General features: G+C 36.8%; 2 protein-coding genes across 2 annotated transcripts in view; one reads left to right on the forward strand and one right to left on the reverse strand.

Moving 5' to 3' along the window:
- LOC142349203 (palmitoyltransferase ZDHHC3-like) overlaps nt 1–20160 on the forward strand; it is a 335645-nt gene that overhangs the window by 82887 nt on the left and 232598 nt on the right. The window lies entirely within an intron of this gene.
- Nucleotides 1–20160, reverse strand: part of LOC142349596 (uncharacterized) — a 57237-nt gene that overhangs the window by 26976 nt on the left and 10101 nt on the right. Inside the window, exons 9-14 of the mRNA XM_075401277.1 lie at nt 19844–19926; nt 19433–19540; nt 19003–19137; nt 11882–12128; nt 540–732; nt 144–303 (exon numbers count right to left, since the gene is read on the reverse strand). Coding sequence (XP_075257392.1) covers nt 144–303; nt 540–732; nt 11882–12128; nt 19003–19137; nt 19433–19540; nt 19844–19926 — 926 coding nt within the window. The remainder of the gene's footprint in view (nt 1–143; nt 304–539; nt 733–11881; nt 12129–19002; nt 19138–19432; nt 19541–19843; nt 19927–20160) is intronic.

The raw sequence follows: 20160 nt of genomic DNA on the forward strand, positions 1-20160 counted from the left end.
CTTCATGAAACCGATAGGAATGCGATACAATATAAACTTATTGTTGAACGCTTAGACCATTGCGAGCTAGCTGGCTGCTCTGGTTAGCGCCCCCAAATTTACGGATCAAGATGTCATAAGTCACAACAACACTGAGCAATAACCTGAACATTGTATCTGGTTCGACGAGCGTAATGAGAATCCCACAGCCAAGTGAGACTAAAGATAGACCAAGCCATAGCTGCCTCTGTTCACTTCTAGCTTTCTGCAGTCTCTCAAACCAGATTTGCAGTAGATTGACTGAGCAGAGACTAATTGATATACCTAAAATTACATCATCCTTCTATTTATATAACGTAACTTCTAATCTTGGGTCAGTAAATTTGACTGCCCGCAGATAGCCGCTAGTATTCGTCAACCATTTTATTTCACATATGGCGCGAATATGTTACGAAATCTTGCATCCAATTGTTAACGTATGGACAATTGAATCCGTGGACTTCGGTCTCACCCTTACTCAATGAAGCAAATCTGATATGGCCGCAGTGAATACAACTCACCTACTTGAGCAGAAGCAGAGGGTGCGTACCCTGTTAGCAAGGTATAGAAAGCACCTCCAATATATCCACTGCCTCCCAGCACTACGTGGACGAATAACGACACCACTGTCATCAGTACAGCCCCACTAGCTTCAATTCCACCACCAATTGGGATTACTTTGCGATTCCCTTCCATGCTGTTACCAGTTAGAGTCTAAGAAAGAAAGAGAAATTACTTCTCCAAGGAAATATTATACATAGAAAATTTAACAGATTATCTCGGAGAGAACAGGATGACAATGTTCCTACCCTAGCTAAGTTGAAAGCAATTTGTGACAAAAAAGGATTGATATTTTAACATTATGCTAAAATTTTCCAAGTTCCCTAACTCCTTCAGTTTTGAGAAATGCATTTTGATGATTTTTTGAGGGTGCGGCGCATGCGAAACAGGGGCCGCTAAAAAATTTTGCTCTGTTAATTGTAGAAAAAATTCACATGATATCTTAATGCATCTTCTATCCTGGACATCCACGCCTAAAGAAAACTGAAAAAAAAAATTCATTTAAAAATCGAATTCAATTAAAAATCGATAACCAAGCACGCGTTTTCCAGAGAACCGACTCTCTCAGCTTATGATAAAAGCCCGTCAATTCCTTCGGTTTCAAATTTTCAAAGTTTTCGTTAATGATTCAACTTTTACGCAGACTATTAAAAAGTTTGACGCAACGGAAGGAAACTGAACGCCTCTGGAAGGCTTTATTGAAGGGCGGTTCTTTGATTACATTAATCTGGGTATTTCTAGTGCGTCTTATTTCCTTCTGAAATCCGAAAAAACTATTTAAATTACCATGCACTTCATTGATTTTACAGCAAACTTAAGCAATTCGTATAAATGTATCTCAAACAGTTAGCATTTTATTCCGCACGAATAAATCATCGTGTGTCTTTCTATCTCGAAATAAATGAGCCTCAGTATTTTTTTTCTGTAGGATGTGGAGAGCTTTCAATGTCGCGAAGCTACAGCATCCGTATACAAGTACACCATACTGTAATAGGGCGTTTACGTTTGCTTTATAGTAGCTAATGAACTGAGGTCTCGGAACATAATACCGCAGTTTAGATATTATAACGGCTTGTCTAGAATGTCGTGACCTAATACTATCTACATGTTTCACCAAAAAATAACTTCGAGTCCGAATACACACCGAGATATTTACATGACATATTGTTCAAAATAATATCATTATGACGGAAGAAAATTAGAAGCACTTGTTTTAAAGTTAAGGTGAATAGTTTAATCTACATTAACAACTAGCTTATTCGCGGCTAACCTACATTAACAAGGACGATTCTTTGATTAAATTAGTGCGTCTTATTTCATTGTGATATTCCAAAAAAAACTTACAGTTACCATGCACTTCAATGATTTTACAGCAAACTTAAGCAATTCATATAAATGTAGTTCAAACAAGTAGCATTTTATTCCGCACAAAGAAATCATCGTTTGTCTTTCTATCTCGATATGATCTTGAATATTTTTTCTGTAGGTTGTGAAGAGATTTCAACGTCGCGAACCTACAGCATCCGTATACAAGTACACCATACTGTAATAGGGCGTTTACGTTTGCTTTATAGTTGTTAATGAGCTGACCTATCGGAACATAATACCGCAGTTTAGATATTATACCGCCTTGTCTAGCAAGTCGAGACCTAATACTGTCTACATGTTTACCGAAAAAATAACTTCAGTCTGAATACACTCCAAGATATTTACGTCACATATTGTACAAAAAAAAAATCACTGACGGAATTATGACTTTCATTAGGTCCTGAGGCAGGAATAATTGTGTCGTCAGCGAACAGAATAACATCTAGCTTGGGACAAGCACGCGGTAATTCGTTAACATATATGATGAACAGCAATGGACCTCGGATGGAGCCCTGAGGAACACAACAGATAACAGCCTCCCATGGTGATGAGCTGGCGTCGACTGTTAAAAAATGTTTGCGATTGAATAAATATGATTAGAGCCACTCAATGCAATTCCTTGAATTCCATAGCTCTTAAGTTTACTTAGCAGAATACTATGGTCTATGGTATTGAACGCTTTACGAAGGTCCAGGAAACCGGATGCGACATTTTTTTTACTTTTCAATCGCACATTTTTAGTAAATTGGGTTTTTCACGGAATCCATATTGTTTACAATAAAGCACATCAAATCTTTGGAAGTAATTATATATCAGCTCGAACATTCCTCTCTCAAAAACTTTGCTTAACACGCATAAAGGAGATATAGGACAATAATTTCCTTTTGCTGTTTTCGTTCGACCTTTGTGGAGCGGAATCTCTTCGGCATATTTCAGATTAGTAGGAAAGACTCAGCGCTGAATTGATTGGTTGACTAACATTGTTAACATTGGTACGATAGCCTCCTGGCAAACTTTAACAATTCCATTATATATATGATCTACCTATGAATGTTTATTATCCAATTTCCCACCGATGCTGCCACCTTCTTTTTCACCTGGGACGCGAGTATATCGAGTGTGGAAAACTTTGCAGTTGGTTGCATTTACAGTGGGAAGATCTTTCTTGACATTTGGCGCAATGGAACTGAAGGACTCACTGAAAGTTTCAGCCACTTGGGCATCCGTTGGCTCAGGCGAAGATCTCAAGCAAGAATCAAGCATTGGCAAAGTTCGACTAACGGAGTTTTTTCCGCAAAGATCGTTTATTAGTTTATAGGTTTTCCCTGTGTCAACAGTACAAGATCTGAATTTTTCGGAAAGATTACATTTCAGTTGTCTTTACTTGTTCCTCAAACTTATTCCTTAACTGCTTAAAGCGACCTGACATTTTCAAATCTTTTTCATTCTGTCTCCATTTCTTGTGAGCTGTTTCTCTTACATTTTAAGTTTTTTTAACGTGTTAAACCATTTTGGGGCTGATTTCAATTTAGTGTTGGTTGAGACTATGTAGCGAACTTATCCAGAACTTTTTTAAAAAGGCCGCAATTTTCGTCCACTGAAAAATTTTCCAAATTCAGTCACTTCCGTTTGAGAAAGAACAAATAGTAATTTAAGGATTTTTGATTTTTCTGGAATTTGGTGTAACGAAAAGTTTAGCAATTACCATCGTACTCTGAACCAATTGACCATTCTAATTTAATTGGGCAATGATCGTAAAAATTTTGGTGCATCAATAGTTTTGTAAAAGGATTGTTCAAATTTTAGGTGATAAAATGATCCAGGCAACTGGAAGAACTTCTCGAAAAACATGTAGAAAAGGTTTTTTCAATTTCGTAACCATTAGATACTCCTACTTTATCTCGATTTCTGAAAGAAAAACTAGAGTATACAGTAAATACATTTCAGGGTTGTCATCTCTATTCAGTCATGTTTCAGATATGCAGAGTATATTTGGTGGTAACCCAAGGCTCAAAACAAGTGCTTCTAGATCACTAAAACGCGCTTTTGCTGATCTAACATCAATATAGAGAGTAGACAATTTTTTGTTTCATTGGAAGTGATATAGCACAGTGAGGAAGAGTTAACGCCAAAAGCAACGAGAAATGATATCTTCGAAATTTTAGTTCAATTCCATAGCATCTTGATACAAGTTATTGACTTTAAAAAATGATTGCTCATTGTTGGCTTCGAAATAAATTACTCCTTCTTGGGTCCAGGTCGAATCCAGTCTGTTGCCTGCTTTCATTTTACTAAACATAGCTGGCAGATTGCCGGAAAATAACCCCGATAGACGCTTGTGGCCTACCATGAATCGAAACAAATAAATAAATAAAATTGACAGATCGACGACCAGCTTTTTGATAGACCACTAGACTTTTGGTTAGATTTGGGCTGTCATTTTTATGAGACACATTTGCTTTGCAAGAAAACCCTAATGGAGCTTTTTCAAAATTAATATTCGATATTAAAACTCAAGACTATTACTGAGGAATTCGGGCGTATAAGTTTGGCACTACTTAGATGCACACTATTGACCTATAATTAGTAAATGTTCACAAAACAAAGTTCCATAAGTGAGTTCAGAAGTCATTTTTTTAGTGAGGTAAGTCACGCAATTGACCCAAAGAAATGACCTAAAGAATTCCAAGAAGTCAGGGCAAGACGAAACAAAAATCTGTTAGAAGTAAAAAAAGGAGCACTATAATAGCCGCCTGGAATTGCTGACGCGGCTATTAATAAATAGGCCTTGGGCTGGACTTAAATCTTCTACGATGCTGATGGCCGGTAACTTATTTTTCAGTTCTTTCTATTTCCTCATTATGTTTATTTTTACGACACGTCTGGCGAATTTCACTATCAATGGTTTTGCAGCTCCCTGCTTCCCTGGAATCCGATGCGCAATTGAGATGTCCTGCTTTCTACATCCGCACCAATATCTTTGGCAATTTTCAGCGCGTGATTTGCAGACTCCTCCATCGATTCACCTATCATGCGTCCTTTATTCGTTGTCGTTTTTTCTTGCAGCCCGAAAATTTTGATGTCCCTTCAGTTATATGTCTCCAAGAGTTCACTCTCGCATAGAGCGCGGAGCTGATTTCTTGGATCAGAAAATCTAATTTTGTTCCTGATCTCACTCTTGAGTTCACTTCTAAGCTCATCTCTGACGCTTGCTATTTCCTTCTCTGAATCTTCGGTTATTTTCCGTATTATATAGGCAATTTGTCCCTCAGTTGACTTCCGCACACTGTCATCCAGTGGCTCGCATCGTCATTTCCTCCAGGTCGCCTCAGCACGGTACAGGCTCTCTTGCGTCCGAAAGATGGTGGTGGAGCGTCATTGTACTTGAATAATGTTGGCGGGGGATGTGGGGGAGGGGGTCCGTTCATTTTTGGTGTTTCACTGCCAATGGTTCCAGTTCCCTCTGTCATCATATTTCAAATCGTTCTCTATTTAATAAGTTTATCACAACAATTAGCCTAAAATAAATAAAATGTACAGAAATTCTCCAACAGTTTGAAACCATTGCAACCAAAAGTAATGAAATTATCTTCACTTTTTATAAAAGTAATTGATCTAAACGCCCAAACTGGTTGTCACCACATACTTTTCCAAGCCTGGACATTATCACCCCGCAATCTTATTTAAGGCGATGACATCAGATTGGCGATGACATCAGATTAGTCCATATTGACGAAAATAGGAGCAGACTTCAAACTAAACTTCAAACCGTCGTTTTATTAATTTTAGGAACGTATACAAGTCTATCAACATAGCCGGCAGATTGCCGGAATAGCTGCGAAAGAATAGAACTGCGTGCCATATAATAGAGCTAGAAACACATACAGATCTAAATTGAAAATCGACGCCGCCAAAAAACGGTAAAAACATTCAGCGATATATTAATAAAGCTTATTAAAATTCATTCCACAGAAGCCTCTTATTGGGGACCTTTACTTCACATATGAGTTCCTTTGACCTTAAACAAATTCAAATTAAACTTAAACTAATCACGCAAATATACTAAAAACTTTTGCTAAAGCGAGTGAGAAATGAAGTCACGCGTGCGAATGCCGTTAGTAAGAGGAAGATTTCATTCAGAAAATTTGACTTTTTCAGATTTGCTGTGTGAACAAATGTAAAACGAAAAAAGAGCGTCAGACGACGAAACGAAAAAAAATAGCCGGAAGAATTCCGGAAACAACTCGAAGTAGAAAAAAGACCGTCCTCACCAATCTAATGGATAATCCACACAATTATACTAAGCATTTTGAAACAACAGGAAAAATACGAGCGGATTATCTGACAAAAACCGATACACAACCTGATAATATTCAACTTTAGTGGCAGCTCCTGAAAAAACTATTGAAAAAGGAACATGTTATACAGATAGTTTGATACAGTAACCTGTTAGGGATATGCATCAAAATATAAACAGTTGACAGACAACCCGAACAAAATGGTCTCATAACAAGAAACTCGAAAGGGAAAGGAGATGACGGACAAAACCGTCGAGTAAAATTCTCTAAAACACTCTTTGCAAACGCTAAGTGCAATTTCCGAAACATTAATTTGAGAAAACGTTGATAACAATCTCTCGTACATCAGTCATCCAACCAAAACATCAGTCATCTAACCAAATCAGAAGTAAAAATACAACAATTAATATATAAGAAGAGCAAAAAACAAAATAATTAGAATTGTTTAATTAAGTGATAGTGCCCTGTTTAGCTTTAACAATTCTTCCAACCATTATTCGTCTAACAATTTCTACAACTTTTTCTGCAACTAGGTCACTCATCCAAAACGCGGGAGAGAAAAATCAATTGACTGTTGGAAACCGCTAAGATAAAAAAAACTGAAAAAATTTTTAAGATGTATGTTTGAGAAAATTAACATGACTAGATTTTAAGTGTCAGTCCATCGTCGCAACACCAAAAAATAACTCTCAACTTAGAATTGACTGAGAAAAAAGAGCAGGAAGCGTAAGGTAGGAAGAAAGTCAAGAACCATAAAAACGAAAATAGGCAAAAATTTGCTCGAATTTAGCCAATTTTTCACGCTAGAAAATAGGCAAAATTGTAAAAATAGATGAAGACCGAATCTAAATGAGTAATATTTGCTTCAGATGGTCAAAAGTGCTTCCAAACACACTACTACTAGTTAGGATCATTGCGAGAAACACCTTTGATTGAAAAGTTGGAATTAAAACTAAAACTATTTTGAAAAAGACGAACTTGATCAAAAAATTTCCTTCTCTTAGCCAATTCTTTTTCACAACTACTTTTCTCGCCTTTACTATATACAATGGTTTTCAACGCTATGATTAAAAAATCAGTCTCTCTTCTGTGCTTTTCGATTAGTCCAGCCGTTTGACCTAAACACAGTTTTGACATGCGGCATTGACTTTTACAGTCTGTTTTAAATACCCTCCAAAAAAAAATATTGATACAAAATTAAGTACATATATCTATAAAGCAATATCAGTTAACAAACAGTACAAGGCCATGCTTCTGTTGAAATAAAAACATGACAAAAAGGTTACAGAGGATCGCTAAACTAAAATACTTTGCAAAAAATTGTCAAAATATTAAAATTATATATAAAAATATATTAAAAATTTAATTAAGAAACAAATTTACCTTGAATTTCAAAGATTAGACGTCAAAAAAATCAGTTTTTAATAAAAAAGAAATTAAGCCACTGGCTGTGAACAGAAATACTTTTCTTCTAAGTGACACCAAAAAAAAACAAATTAAAAAAAATCGATAAATGCAAAAAAATATTAGTATGTGTACAGTATGATAAAACAAAGAAATCACGCTCAATCGAGTTGTTCAATGCACGAAATGCCAATCGAACGTTGCCATATACATTGAATTTTCAGAAAAGAAGTCCGCTCGAAGATCCAAACAGGAAGAAAATAACGAAAAAAAAACCAAAAATTAACTTTAAAATTGAGAAATATGAGCCCATTTTACATTTGAAAACTATCAGGCTCTGCAAAACTTTGTGGCATCGATTTCATAAAGTTATATAGTAATGCATCATCAATGAAACACAATTTCTACAAAAAAAAAACAAATTACAAGTGGAAAAAAAGGAGCCAAATGGACGAAAAAACAGCTTAAAACGGACGGTTATCTATATGCGCCGTTCTCTCAAGAACATTTTACAAAGTCAAAAAGTCATTCACTGAACGCAGCGCATGATCAAAAAACTTCTCTCGCTTAGCGAAAATCTGTTCGCCTTGACAGCTTTTCTCACTTTCGCTTTTAGGTCAAAATGCTGCGTCAACAAGACCACTTCCTGTAAAAAAAAAGACCGAGAGAAAACCAATACTCCTCTTCGTGTCGTAAAAAAACCAAGAGCACCGCAATATAGCTTCGCTCAGCTTACAGCTTCGCAGCTATAAAAAGACAACAATTGCTGGACAACAATTGATACAAATAATTGCTAATAATTGCAATTGTTGTGATAAATTTATTAAATAGTCTCCACGTGCACCCGGGAGGCTATTTATTTCTGTTTCAGCTCCAGTACTGTGATTACTTGCTGTCAGAGGCCGGACATTGATTGGTTAGCCCCGCTTACTGGGGATTTTAGTCGCCGGCGGAAGACTTAATTATTCAACGTGAAATCAGTATCCTTAACGACTACAAACAATAAAGTATTTGAGGCACCCGATATAAATTCTCTTGATTGTCGCTGCTAAGAGTGCTTCATCGAGTCAAGATTTAAATGTATTTTTCATTTTGATTTTCCGCTAACAGTGGTTAGCGGCGCATGAGGACTAGAATTTTTAATTATGCCTACAAGAGCGTAATTATCCAAGGAAAATTTTGTCGAACGAGAAATTTCCTGCAGCACAGATGCCTGCCCTGTTCTCACAAAAAATTCTGTCCCCAAAAGTTTTGACTGCGCTAAACCGTTCATCTGCAAAAAGATCCATAAGCAAAAAGAGCCAAAGAGTTATTCGAGTGTTCTTTTGGATAACTTGACGAAAGAGAACAAAGAGCGGTCTTGCATTGCGAGGGAGATCCGTCAAGAGCAGAACGAACAAGAAAGCAAAAAGCTCAATCTTGTTATTAAGGGAACTGCGCTGTCCAGCTCGACAAATGATAATGAGTGTGTTCCGAAATTAGCGCAAACTATTGATTTGTACTTGACAGCGCTGACATTGAAACGAAAAGAACTGGGAAAAATAGCGAACAGAATGGAAAGCAACTTCTTGTCAAATTCAAATCTCAAATAAAGCGTACAGTTTCTTCGATATTCCATCAAATTATGAGACAACACATTTTATGCCTCAGTATTTGTTGATCTAAACCTTACAAAATCTGAGCGTGAAGCTCAATATCAGCTTAGAGTTGAAAGCGTACTCTACAAGAAAAGTATTCTAGGAAAGTGTTCGTCATCAAAAACGGAAAAGTGATCGATAAAAGATGATTACCCTGCTTATCGGGCGATGAACACATAAGTAGCCTAAAAATTCTTCTATTCAATGTACAAAGCATAGTCAACTTACAAAGGCGCCTGAGTTTAGTCGAGCTCCTCTCACAAAAATGTCCGGCTTTAGTTTTCCTGCTTGAAACGTGGCTGGATGACTCAACATCAGACTCTATGATTTTCTGTGTTTTGCCATATTCACTTATAATCAGGCGCAACCGTAAAGGAGGTAAACACGGAGGCCTACTGCTGGCCGCTCATAGCTCTTTTCTACAAATGTTTGAGTTATTGGAAGCTAAAATAGACGATTTCTGCCTGAGCTGCTTATTCAGTAATAGTACAAGTAATTTTGAAGTCATTCTTTCATACTTACCACCCAGGGGCTCCAATTATTTCATTCCAACTTCAACGGCTGGAGGTTGTATAGTTGAAAGGTTTAATGAGATAACGCAAGCAGCTGCCACTTCGCCTAAAGACCTAAGTGTAGCAATTTTAGGAGATTTCAATTTTCCCCACATAAATTGCGAAGAGTGCACAGCTAGAACTGCAGATGAACAATGTTTGCTTGATTCTTTGACACAAGATTTGCTTTTGGAGCAAATTATTAGAACTCCGACCCACAGAAAAGGCATTAATCTTGATCTCGTTTTTGTTACACACTCGGATGCTTATGACTACGAAATATTGGATTTCCCGCTTTCAGACCACAACCCTGTTTTATTAAACAACAATTTCAAGCCGATCCCTTTATCGACTTTTTCATCACAATTTTCGACTTATACCTCTAATCAGGATTTATTCAAAAGTAGCGTGTGTTCGCTGCACGTCTCATTGTTCAGTGCAGACGAAAATTTTGCTGAAACCTGGCTAACAGAATTACTAAATCTAGTTTCATACTGCCTTGTTAGAAACCGCAGGAAGAGAAAGCAGTACCCTTTCTTTTATAGCTCTTTAACGATGCACACGATCAACAAACTGGAAACAGCAAGACGTCAAAAGTGCTCCTCTACCAAACTCGAAAAGCTTGAAAATGACGTGAAAATCTTCATTGACTTGGATAAAATGTCTTTTATTGAATCCACAAAAAACTTTACAATCAATGCCTTTAAAATGTTAAAATGTTTGGGTGGCCGAAATTCACTGCCAAATAAAATGAATTACTTTGAAAGTTCTGCTATGTCAGATTTAGAGAAAGCTAATCTTTTTATCTTTTTTCATTCTGTTTACAAAAAATATTCTACTCCTACTTCTGCTCCGAATGAAACTGAGAGTTCAGATATCCAGCTGTCTGATTTACTCGTGACACCTGCACAAGTCGGCATTTTGCTTGAAAATGTCCCTCCGAGCACCATGGCTGTTGCAGACGGTATACCCCCATTCGTTCTCAAGAACTGCGAAGTCACATTAGCTCCTCTAGTTCATTTAGTGTTCAGTGACATACTATCTCTCCGCAAGTGGCCGACAATATGGAAGTGTTCCTTCATAACCCCAATTCACAAGAAGGAGTCGAAAAACAGAGCTGAGAATTATAGACCCATTTCCATATTACCCCGATTATCATTAATTTTGGAGAAAATTCTTTTAGACTTCCTGTACTCGAAATTCCACTGTATATTGAGCAATAGGCAGCACGGCTTCAGAAAAGAACACTCAGCAATTACTCAACTGCTCGTTTTTCTAGACGAAATTTATACCAATTATGGCAAGAACGTCGAAATCACATTAGAGCGAGATCTTCGATTTTTCATTTCTATTATGTTAGGGAAAACTTGTATTAAATTTGAGGATTTTTTCACGCTCAAGATCAATTCCAGGATGTTACGAAGCGAACACGCTAATCAGCTTGTCATCAACCCAACAATAAAGCAACTAACATCGAAGTCTTATTTCAAAAGGGTACAGGTTTATGTAAATATTTTAACCAGATGGGACCTTTCAATATTTTAAAACCACCAGCGGACCACAAACGCCTCCCGAGATGGTTCTTCATAAACTTTCGTGAGTCTCAGTTTGATTTAAACTACACATACACTTGGTCCATTAAATGCCGATGTACTTTCTGCCGATCTTAATTTTATAAAATATAGGTTATTTATTCTTTGTATCAATACCATATTCATAGAATTTCATCAAACGATATGTTGAAACCCCTTATAGTGGTAAATTGAAGTCTTTTATACTACTACTACCACTAAATGCATATCCGATTACCAATAGTATTAATGCTAGTATAGAGTATTAATGCGACTGAAAAGTTTTACTGCCACTTTCGAAGAAGTGAAGCAGTTAAATTTAAACGCAATCCAAATATTTCACTCCGAGTCGAGTCCATTTTACTGCTTAGTTTTCGTCGCTGAATCGGTTTATTCAAGATAATTTTGTTTGATTCAATTCATTTGTAATAAATCAGCAAGGAAGTTTGTTATGCCTTAATTAAGACACTAACGTAGAAGCTGTCTTGAATGCATGCAGGTGCCAGGAACACAGCTACTGAAGGCGCAGTAAGAGCCACTTTCCAAATTGAAAATACATTTGCAGAGGGAGAGGATGCAGAAGCCAGAGACATCAAGTGGACGGAGAGAGACGAGAGCCAGGAGGTCAAAAATAGGTATACCGGCTCCGACAGCCACTGCGAATAGGATTGATGATCCCTGGATCCTTTCTGCTCATTATGCATTGCACAGCGGAATAGCCTGCAACACAGAGGATAATTTTCCCAATGTTATATAAGTTCAGTCCCATTGAGATTTTTCCTAAACTGAGATGTCTTTCAAATTGCTACTGATAGCGAAAAAAACAGGTTGAATCCTGAAGAATTATAAGAGCACTTCATTCTCGAAAGCAATTATTGTGCATATGGAAGATACGAGAATTTCGAACACCCATTTCGACCCATTCAAATCGAATTCTCTATGATCATTGGGCTATGAATTATATTTTGAATTTTGGTTTTAAATGTATTTTTTTTTAAATCAAAGATTTTAAAGATATGATAAAGCAAACAAACAACGTTTAGAGTGTCAAATGCAAAAAATTTAAACAATAACTAGCAGGCCCGGAAAAGCATTGCAAGAAAATCATTTAAAAGAATAGAAGGTTAAAAATTCAGATTTTTTCGTAACATCTGGGGCTGGAACACATGCCCCTCGTTCAAAAGCAATTGGTACTACGTTTCGCTACCGATTTGTTTATATTACCCTAAGTGCCAACAATTTTTTGTCCGACGTTTTCGGCTTTGCCATCTTGAATATTTCAGGAGCGCTAAGACTTGTACAGATAACGAGATTCTATATGGTGGCATAGCGTAACTCATGTTCTACGTTAGGCTGCATGTTTAAAGAGCGTTTATATCATGCGATGATACGGAGCTTAAACATTCGAAAGTGAAAAGAGAAAAAAACGAAAGAGAAAAGACAGAGGAAATAAAGAAAACAAAGGCAGAAAAAAATGGGAAAGAGATAAAAAAGAGAAAAGCAGAAAAGAGAAGACATGCAGAAAAGAAAGACAGAAAAGAAAAAAGCGAGAGAGAAAAAAGAGAAAGAACGATAAACTGAAGAGAGGAACGAGAGAGAACAAAAGAGGGCAAAAAGAATAAGAAAAAAGGCAGAAAAAAGAACAGACAAAACGAGAGAAGAGAGACAGAAGAAGAAAAGACAAAAGAAAGACAGGCAGGAAAAACAAAAAAGAGAGAGAAAAGCAAGAGATAAACGAAAGAGAGAAGAAACAAGAGAAAAGACAAAGAAAGCTGAAAAAAGAAGAGAAAGAAAAAAGAAAGAAACAGAAGGGAGAAGACAGAAACGAAAGACAGAAAGGAGAAAAGCGAGAGGAAAGACAGAGAAAAAGCAACAGAAAAGAACGACAGAAAAGAAAGAGAAAGCAAGAAAGGAAAAAAAGAAACAAAACTAAGGAGAAGCGGAAGAGGAACGAAAGAGAAAAAAGAATGAGAAATAGACAGATAAAAAAAACAGGAAAGAAAGAGAAAGAGAGAAAAGAAAGACAGAAAAGAAAAAGGCAAAAAAGAAAAGACAGAAAAGGAAGAAAGAAAAGCGAAAGAGAGGGAGAAAAAGAGCAAGAAAAAAAATATAGCAAGAAAAAGAAACATAACCGACTAACGTCGGGCGAATTGCTCTCAAACGACCGGCGAGCGGTTGGCTTGGTCAGTAGCTGGCCACGGGGGGGGGGGGGGGGGAGTGCACTGTGGGCTGATGGGGGCAACACTGGGTTGGGGGGGGGGCAACAGCGCGGTGGGGATGGGGGTCAACGGGGGGGGGGGGGGGGGTTCTCAACCTCTCAGAACCGCCCTTCACACCATAAGTATAAGTATAATTCTCCAAAACAGTTTGAGCTGAAAGGCTCTAAGAGCACTTAATGCCCGCTGGGCGCTACCTGTTTATCCCGTTTTTGAGGACGAAAAGTCAAAAGCGTCAGACGAAATATCGGTCAAGCGAAAAATCGCATAAAAAAGACCAACAGGACTAATATAATTGCTACAAACTTCGTTTGAGAGCAATTAAAAACGAAAGAGAGAAAAGATATACATAAAAATACAAAGAAAAGGGAAAAGAAATCGCAACAAACGTTGTCGAGAATTTAAAAACGCTACACAAAAAGTTGACCAATTTGCATTTCTATCTAGGTAGTTTAAATTTCTGTATCAATTTTTCTATCATTTAAATGGACAATTTTTCATCTTCGAGTTTATTTCGTTAATTGACCTTTACTTAAAGAATCTTTATTGTCAATATCTGTGATGCATTGGCACATGTCATTCAAGGAATATTTTCGTGTGACAAATTTTTCGGTGAGTGATTTATAAGCAGGTTTTCAGTCATTGACCTATTCTTGCATCCGCAGTTTTTCGGCCGTTGACCCTTTTTGCACAGGCAGCTTTTCGATCATTGGCAGCTTTTCGGTCAATGGTCTATTTTTGAATCCAGGGCTAATCAGCCAATGACTTCTACGGCATAGGTAGCTTTTCGGTCAGAGACTATTTTGGCAATGGCAAGTTTTCGGTCATTGACCTTTTTCAAAAAGCATGCAAAACGATATGGTACATATTTATGGGGCCTTGTGAAGATTAGGAGCTTAAATATGTTGGTATAGGTATTGGAGTTACGTCTAAAATATAGATAGATAGATAGAATATAGATAGATAGAGAGAGAAGATAGATAGTGACAGGAGACATGGAGCACGAAAAAGTGTGAAAAGAGAAAATTGGAGAAAGGAGAAACGGTTACGACGTTAAGGGCGGTTAAAGCATGTGAAGATTAGGCGCTTAAACATGGTGCGTTTTATATCGACACTGAATTATTATATAGATGGGGTCTTCGAAACAGTACTCTGAACATAGCAAACCAAAATCAATACCAATATGCATTAGAACGGCATTAGAACAATATCAATACCAATAACCATTAGACTCGTATCAATACCAATATGCATTAGAACTGGGCATCAAAAACTGGGCTTTATGGGTTTACAACGTTTCTACTTTGATTTCAATTCGACTCTGTTCAACGCAGACTGCTCTGCTGAACATCTGTTGTTTAATTACATCTTGACCAGAATGAGCAAAAAATGAAACTACCAGCAAAAGTCAAAAATATAACGAAAAAGGTTGCAAAAGCGGTGAACTAAGGTAAAGCAAAACAAATCACGATGTACAAACAAATAAGCATCGCAAAAATGGCCGGCTGAGAAGATAAGGGGGGATAATAAAAAGTAATTAATTTCTAAAAAAAATTCTCGCCAAAATTAAGATTCCTTAAAAAAGTCAATTAAAAAAGAGTTAATCACTTCAGGTTTAATCAACCTCTCCGTTTTTTTAAACGTCTTATAGACAAATTTCTATCGAACAAATGGCGAGGCAAACAATTTACAAAGGGCACAGGCTAGAGAAATGTTAATGGAAAAACTTGACTCTAGAGGGGTTCAAATTGGCGCCCTCCCGGGTAAAATTCAAGTCCAGTCAATAACTTCTAATTACGTTAAGACGTTCACGGACTATAAACGTTCATCACTCACAAATCTTTTATTTTAGCAACACTTAATTTCTGAATACGCACAATTCAAAACTTAGCCGGAAAATAGCCACCGCTGAAGCACATCGTGATCAAACAGAAAAACAGAATACAAAAAATGACAGAAATTTTTTTAAGTGTCAAAAAGTGTCCAACAATTGTTCTGATTTGGAGCGCGGTTTTAGTTACACTTTAAAATCATACTTATTTCAGCTTTTATATTTGACACTAATTCACGCTAGTAATCGCTCTAATGATCTTTGATAATCTAAAGCACTATGACTTAATGACCGGGCTTTATCTGTTTATCCAATTTCTTTTGACTTTGCTCTTTTGACCTCGACAGTATTCACTACGCTGCTAATTCAATGAGTGGAATTTTAAGTTCCATTCAGTCGATAATATGAGTGAGGTAAGTCAGAAGTCAAGCGTGAAATCCGTGACTTATGTAAAACAAAACATAGCTGGCAGATTGCCAGAAAATAGCCACAATAGCTTCGTAGATCTGCAGTCTCAAAAAAAACAGTAAAGACAGACCAAAAACTTGTTTCTTCATTGAAGGCTGATATGTTATATTTTGATTAAAAATCTTTATCAGTTTTTGCTGCCTCTATTAGCTGCTCTCAAATAACCTTCATTTAGAGTGACACACACCCATTTGACCTTATCTCGTTGAATTAAAATAAATAAAAGTCAATTTCAAAGTGAGGAAGTCATTTTGAGAGTGAGGTAAGTCAAGTGTGACCAAAAATTTAATCACGCGAATGAACAAAAAAACTCGTTCCACTAAGAGCGAAAAATGACGTCACACACGCACTTCATTGGAAATTGCATGAACGAATGAACAAAAAGCAGATTTGAAGTGGTTGTGACGTCATATGGTCGTAACGAAAATCGTGACGACGAAATAAAAAAACCAAGAAGGCCAATAATAGCCCCAGCTATCGCTGTGCGGCTATTAAAAAGTGATCAAAAAGTAAAGCGAATTTTAAAAAAGGAGAGCTCCTAAATAATAGCCGTTGAGAAGCCGACGGCGGCTATTAAAAACTCCAATATTTTCAGTCGTCAGTATCTTTCAAAATCATGCATTCAGTTCAATAAAAATCGCACTCACTTCGTGTGAATGATCTAAAACGAAAAACGAAATCGAAAGGTAAAACGAATTAAGAAAACATAACCGACTAACGTCGGGCAAATTGCTCTCAAACGACCGGCGGGCGGTTGTCAGCAAATAGCCACTGTTTAGTGAGGTTAGCTTTCGCTTGATTGAAGAGGCGTGAGGCTAGGGTAATAGACGATATTATCACGCCACATAGCAGCCGCTGAAGTCAACAAAAGAGTTAAGGAGAGAGAGAGAGAGAGAGTGCGAGGTAAAACGTGAGCAAGAAAGAGAAGGAAAGAAACGCCAACCAACACAGAGAGAAGGAGAGAGAGAGCTAGAAATTTTTTCCATGAGATTCTAGCCTTGTTAGTAACTAAAATGTGATAGTAACACATTTTGTTAGTAACACACTAAAATGTGTTAGTGACGAAAATGTTCAAGGAACATTTTTTGCCTCTGGATTTTTGTCATGTAACCCATCTGCAAGACTTAAAAAGCTTCGTTGGCCAGTATTAATCGTTAAACTCAAAAAAGGACTCAAAAACTGCAAATAAAATGACAAAAATTTCAAAAAAAAATTGAAATTATAGTTTTATTAAAAAATCGATAAAATTTGTGATATTAAAAAATTCAAAACTATTCTATCGCAATAAAAATTGTTCAGTAACCTATTATCAAAGCCTATTCGAGGTTTCTTGGGGCTGGAAGAACTTAGATAATGACAAATTTTGAAAAATTTGAAAAAAAAATTCAAATTTATCCAACAATTGCTAAAAATCGTGATGTTCAAATGTTGAAAAACATTCTATTACCACTAGAAACTATGCAGCAACGTATTATCAAACCTTTCAGGAGGTTGTCTGAACCCTGAGGCTGAAAAATCTTGAATAATGAAAATATATGTCAAAAAATTTTAAAAATATAGCAATTTTTGTCAAAAAAAATGCTAAAATTCGTGATGTTTAAATCTTGAAAATGATTCCATTACTTCTAGAAACTACATAGTAACCTATTATTAAACCCTCGAGGAAGTTCCTTGGCTCTTGAGGCTGGATAAACCTAAAAAACGACAAAAACTTTCAAAAACATTGAAAAAATTTGCAAAATTTATCAAAAAAATGCAAAAAATTCGCAGTGTTGAAATGTTGAAACCATTCTATTACCACTAGAAACTATTCAATAACCTATTATCAAATCCTAGAGTGGATTCCTTGACACCTTGGGCTGCTAGGGCTGAAAAACTTAAAAAACTGACAAACATTTTCAAAAATCTTGAAAAAAATTGTGAAAATTAGTATAAATTTGCGTTTTTAGCTAGCGTTTGTTCGTCAGTAGCTAGCCACGGGTGGGGGAGGGTGCACGGGGGTGCCGATGGGGGTGGCGACAGTCGGGTGGGGGGCAACAGGGCGGTGGGGGGGGCAATAGGGGGGGGGGGTCAGCAGTGGGGGGGGGGGTCTTCAACCTCTAAGAACCGCTGTTCACACCATAAGTATAAGACTCCAAAACTGTTTGAGCTAAGTCCAAAACTGAAATAGAGCTAAAAGGCTCTAAGAGCACTTAATGCCCGCTGGGCGCTACCTGTTTATCCCGTTTTGAGGACGAAAAGTCAAAAGCGTCAGACGAAAAATTGGTCAAGCGAAAAATCGCATAAAAAAACATAGCCGGTAGAATACCGGAAACAACTCGAATCGTCGTGCATTATAATCTCTAACCTAGCCTTACCAAAATCAGAACAACAAAATAGACGATATTTGTGCGGTGCAGTTCAGATAATTAGGGGTGACTTATATAGGAACAAAAAATCTCAAAATGACCTCTTCACCTTGAACATTACCAGCAGTTCCTAATTACTATACATTACAAACGAAGCTACTGTTAAAGTGCAATGTTCGAAAACAGAAGTTAACAATCAAAAACGGAGGTAAATGCTCGAACAGAAAGAAGTCAAAATTCAAGTCATGAACAAACTTGCTTTCTGCTAAAAAAAAAACCTGTAGAATCTCATTACTCCTCTTCGAGTCGTAAAAAGACCGACAGGACTAATATAATTGCTACAAACTTCGTTTGAGAGCAATTAAACATAATAGGACCAGTCCTGAATTATAATTCAAAGAATTGAACAAACGAAGACAATTCTATCAGTATCTTAGAACGACAGCCTCAAAGAATTGAACAAACGAAGACAATTCTATCAGTATCCTAGAACGACAGCAGTATCTTAGATAATGAGCAACTCAAATGCCATTGAGAGAATGTTGGCGGCTACTAATATTTCAAAAATCAAAAGTCAAACGTGAAAAATTCACTCGGAAAGTGAAATCGAAAGAAAGTTCTAGAAGAAAATGGTCTTAGAAGAAAGCGAACATTTTGCATTAACAAGACACGCATGCTAACAATAATTGCTTCAAACGTTGTTCGGGAGCAATTAAAATAGATGCACTTACGTATTGATGAGAAATATTGCAGTTAGAGTGATGAGTTGCGCCAACAGATTGTTCAAAACTCCTGATGACACAAAGAAATGAGCGTAGTTAGACCACACGAACACCAAAGAACACAGTGGCACAGCTACAAGAGATCTAAAAATTATAATTCAGATTCTTAAATTTAAAGAACTCAATAGGTTAAGTTCGACTCGTTTAAACAAAGTAAGGCTTAACTTTTTTTTGAATTCTAACCACTTATTTTCAACGCAAACACTTGATTTGTAACCTTATAACTGCATTGAGAACCATAAATATGCTAAATTTCAGCGTGTCCTTTTCCTCAAATGTTAACTATTTTTCTCTAATCACGAAATCTTAGAAAAAAATTAGTACGGAAGTCAGTTCGAGCTGATTTCAGTCTTTCCAATGGATTTCAAAGTCTCCTCACCTCTGCCTGTTGGCCTTGGCAGTAAGTGCACAAATTAAGAGGAGAGTAAGCATACATAGAGATATCTGGTGGACGTATTGCACGGGACATTCGTCAGCATCTATCGATCTAAACAAAGGAAAGATACGGCTCAAGCTAATACTTCTTCAAATGACACAAACTCTTACACTTAGTAGCGCAATAAATACAAATCCCTCCATAGATTACGAATGTCATACGTTCTGACCGTAAAAGATAAGTTGTAAGATCACAAAACTTTTAGTGATTGCCAAAATACTTGCATGAACACCAAAAGACTAAGCTGTATGATAAAAACACGAGAGATTGTGGATGTCACAAAGACCTTCACTGTCCCAGTGTTCAAAAGATGTTTTCAGGACTAGATATGTTCGTGTCTAAAAGGTATCTCACCGTTGACAGTCGCTAGTATCGACAGTGAAGAGCTGGCAAAGAGAGACGAAAGTGCAAAACACAACTGCCATCCCGCTCACTTTCTAAACAAGACACACTTAATTATTTTTATCACAATCAAAATACTTAACTATTTTCTACCATTTTATGCATATTCTTTTCATGAACTAATGCTATCACGAGCTATTGCTCGAGAATCATGTCTGCGTAAATACGAACATTTACAGTCTCACAGGACTGTAGAAATCTTTAAGCGTACATTAAGGATACAACAGACCACGCAGATCATGCATGACATTTTCGAAGTACATTTCCCA

This window comes from Convolutriloba macropyga, chromosome 11 (genome assembly GCF_964194025.1).
Source record: "Convolutriloba macropyga chromosome 11, txConMacr16.3, whole genome shotgun sequence".
NCBI classification, from domain to species: domain Eukaryota; kingdom Metazoa; phylum Xenacoelomorpha; order Acoela; family Convolutidae; genus Convolutriloba; species Convolutriloba macropyga.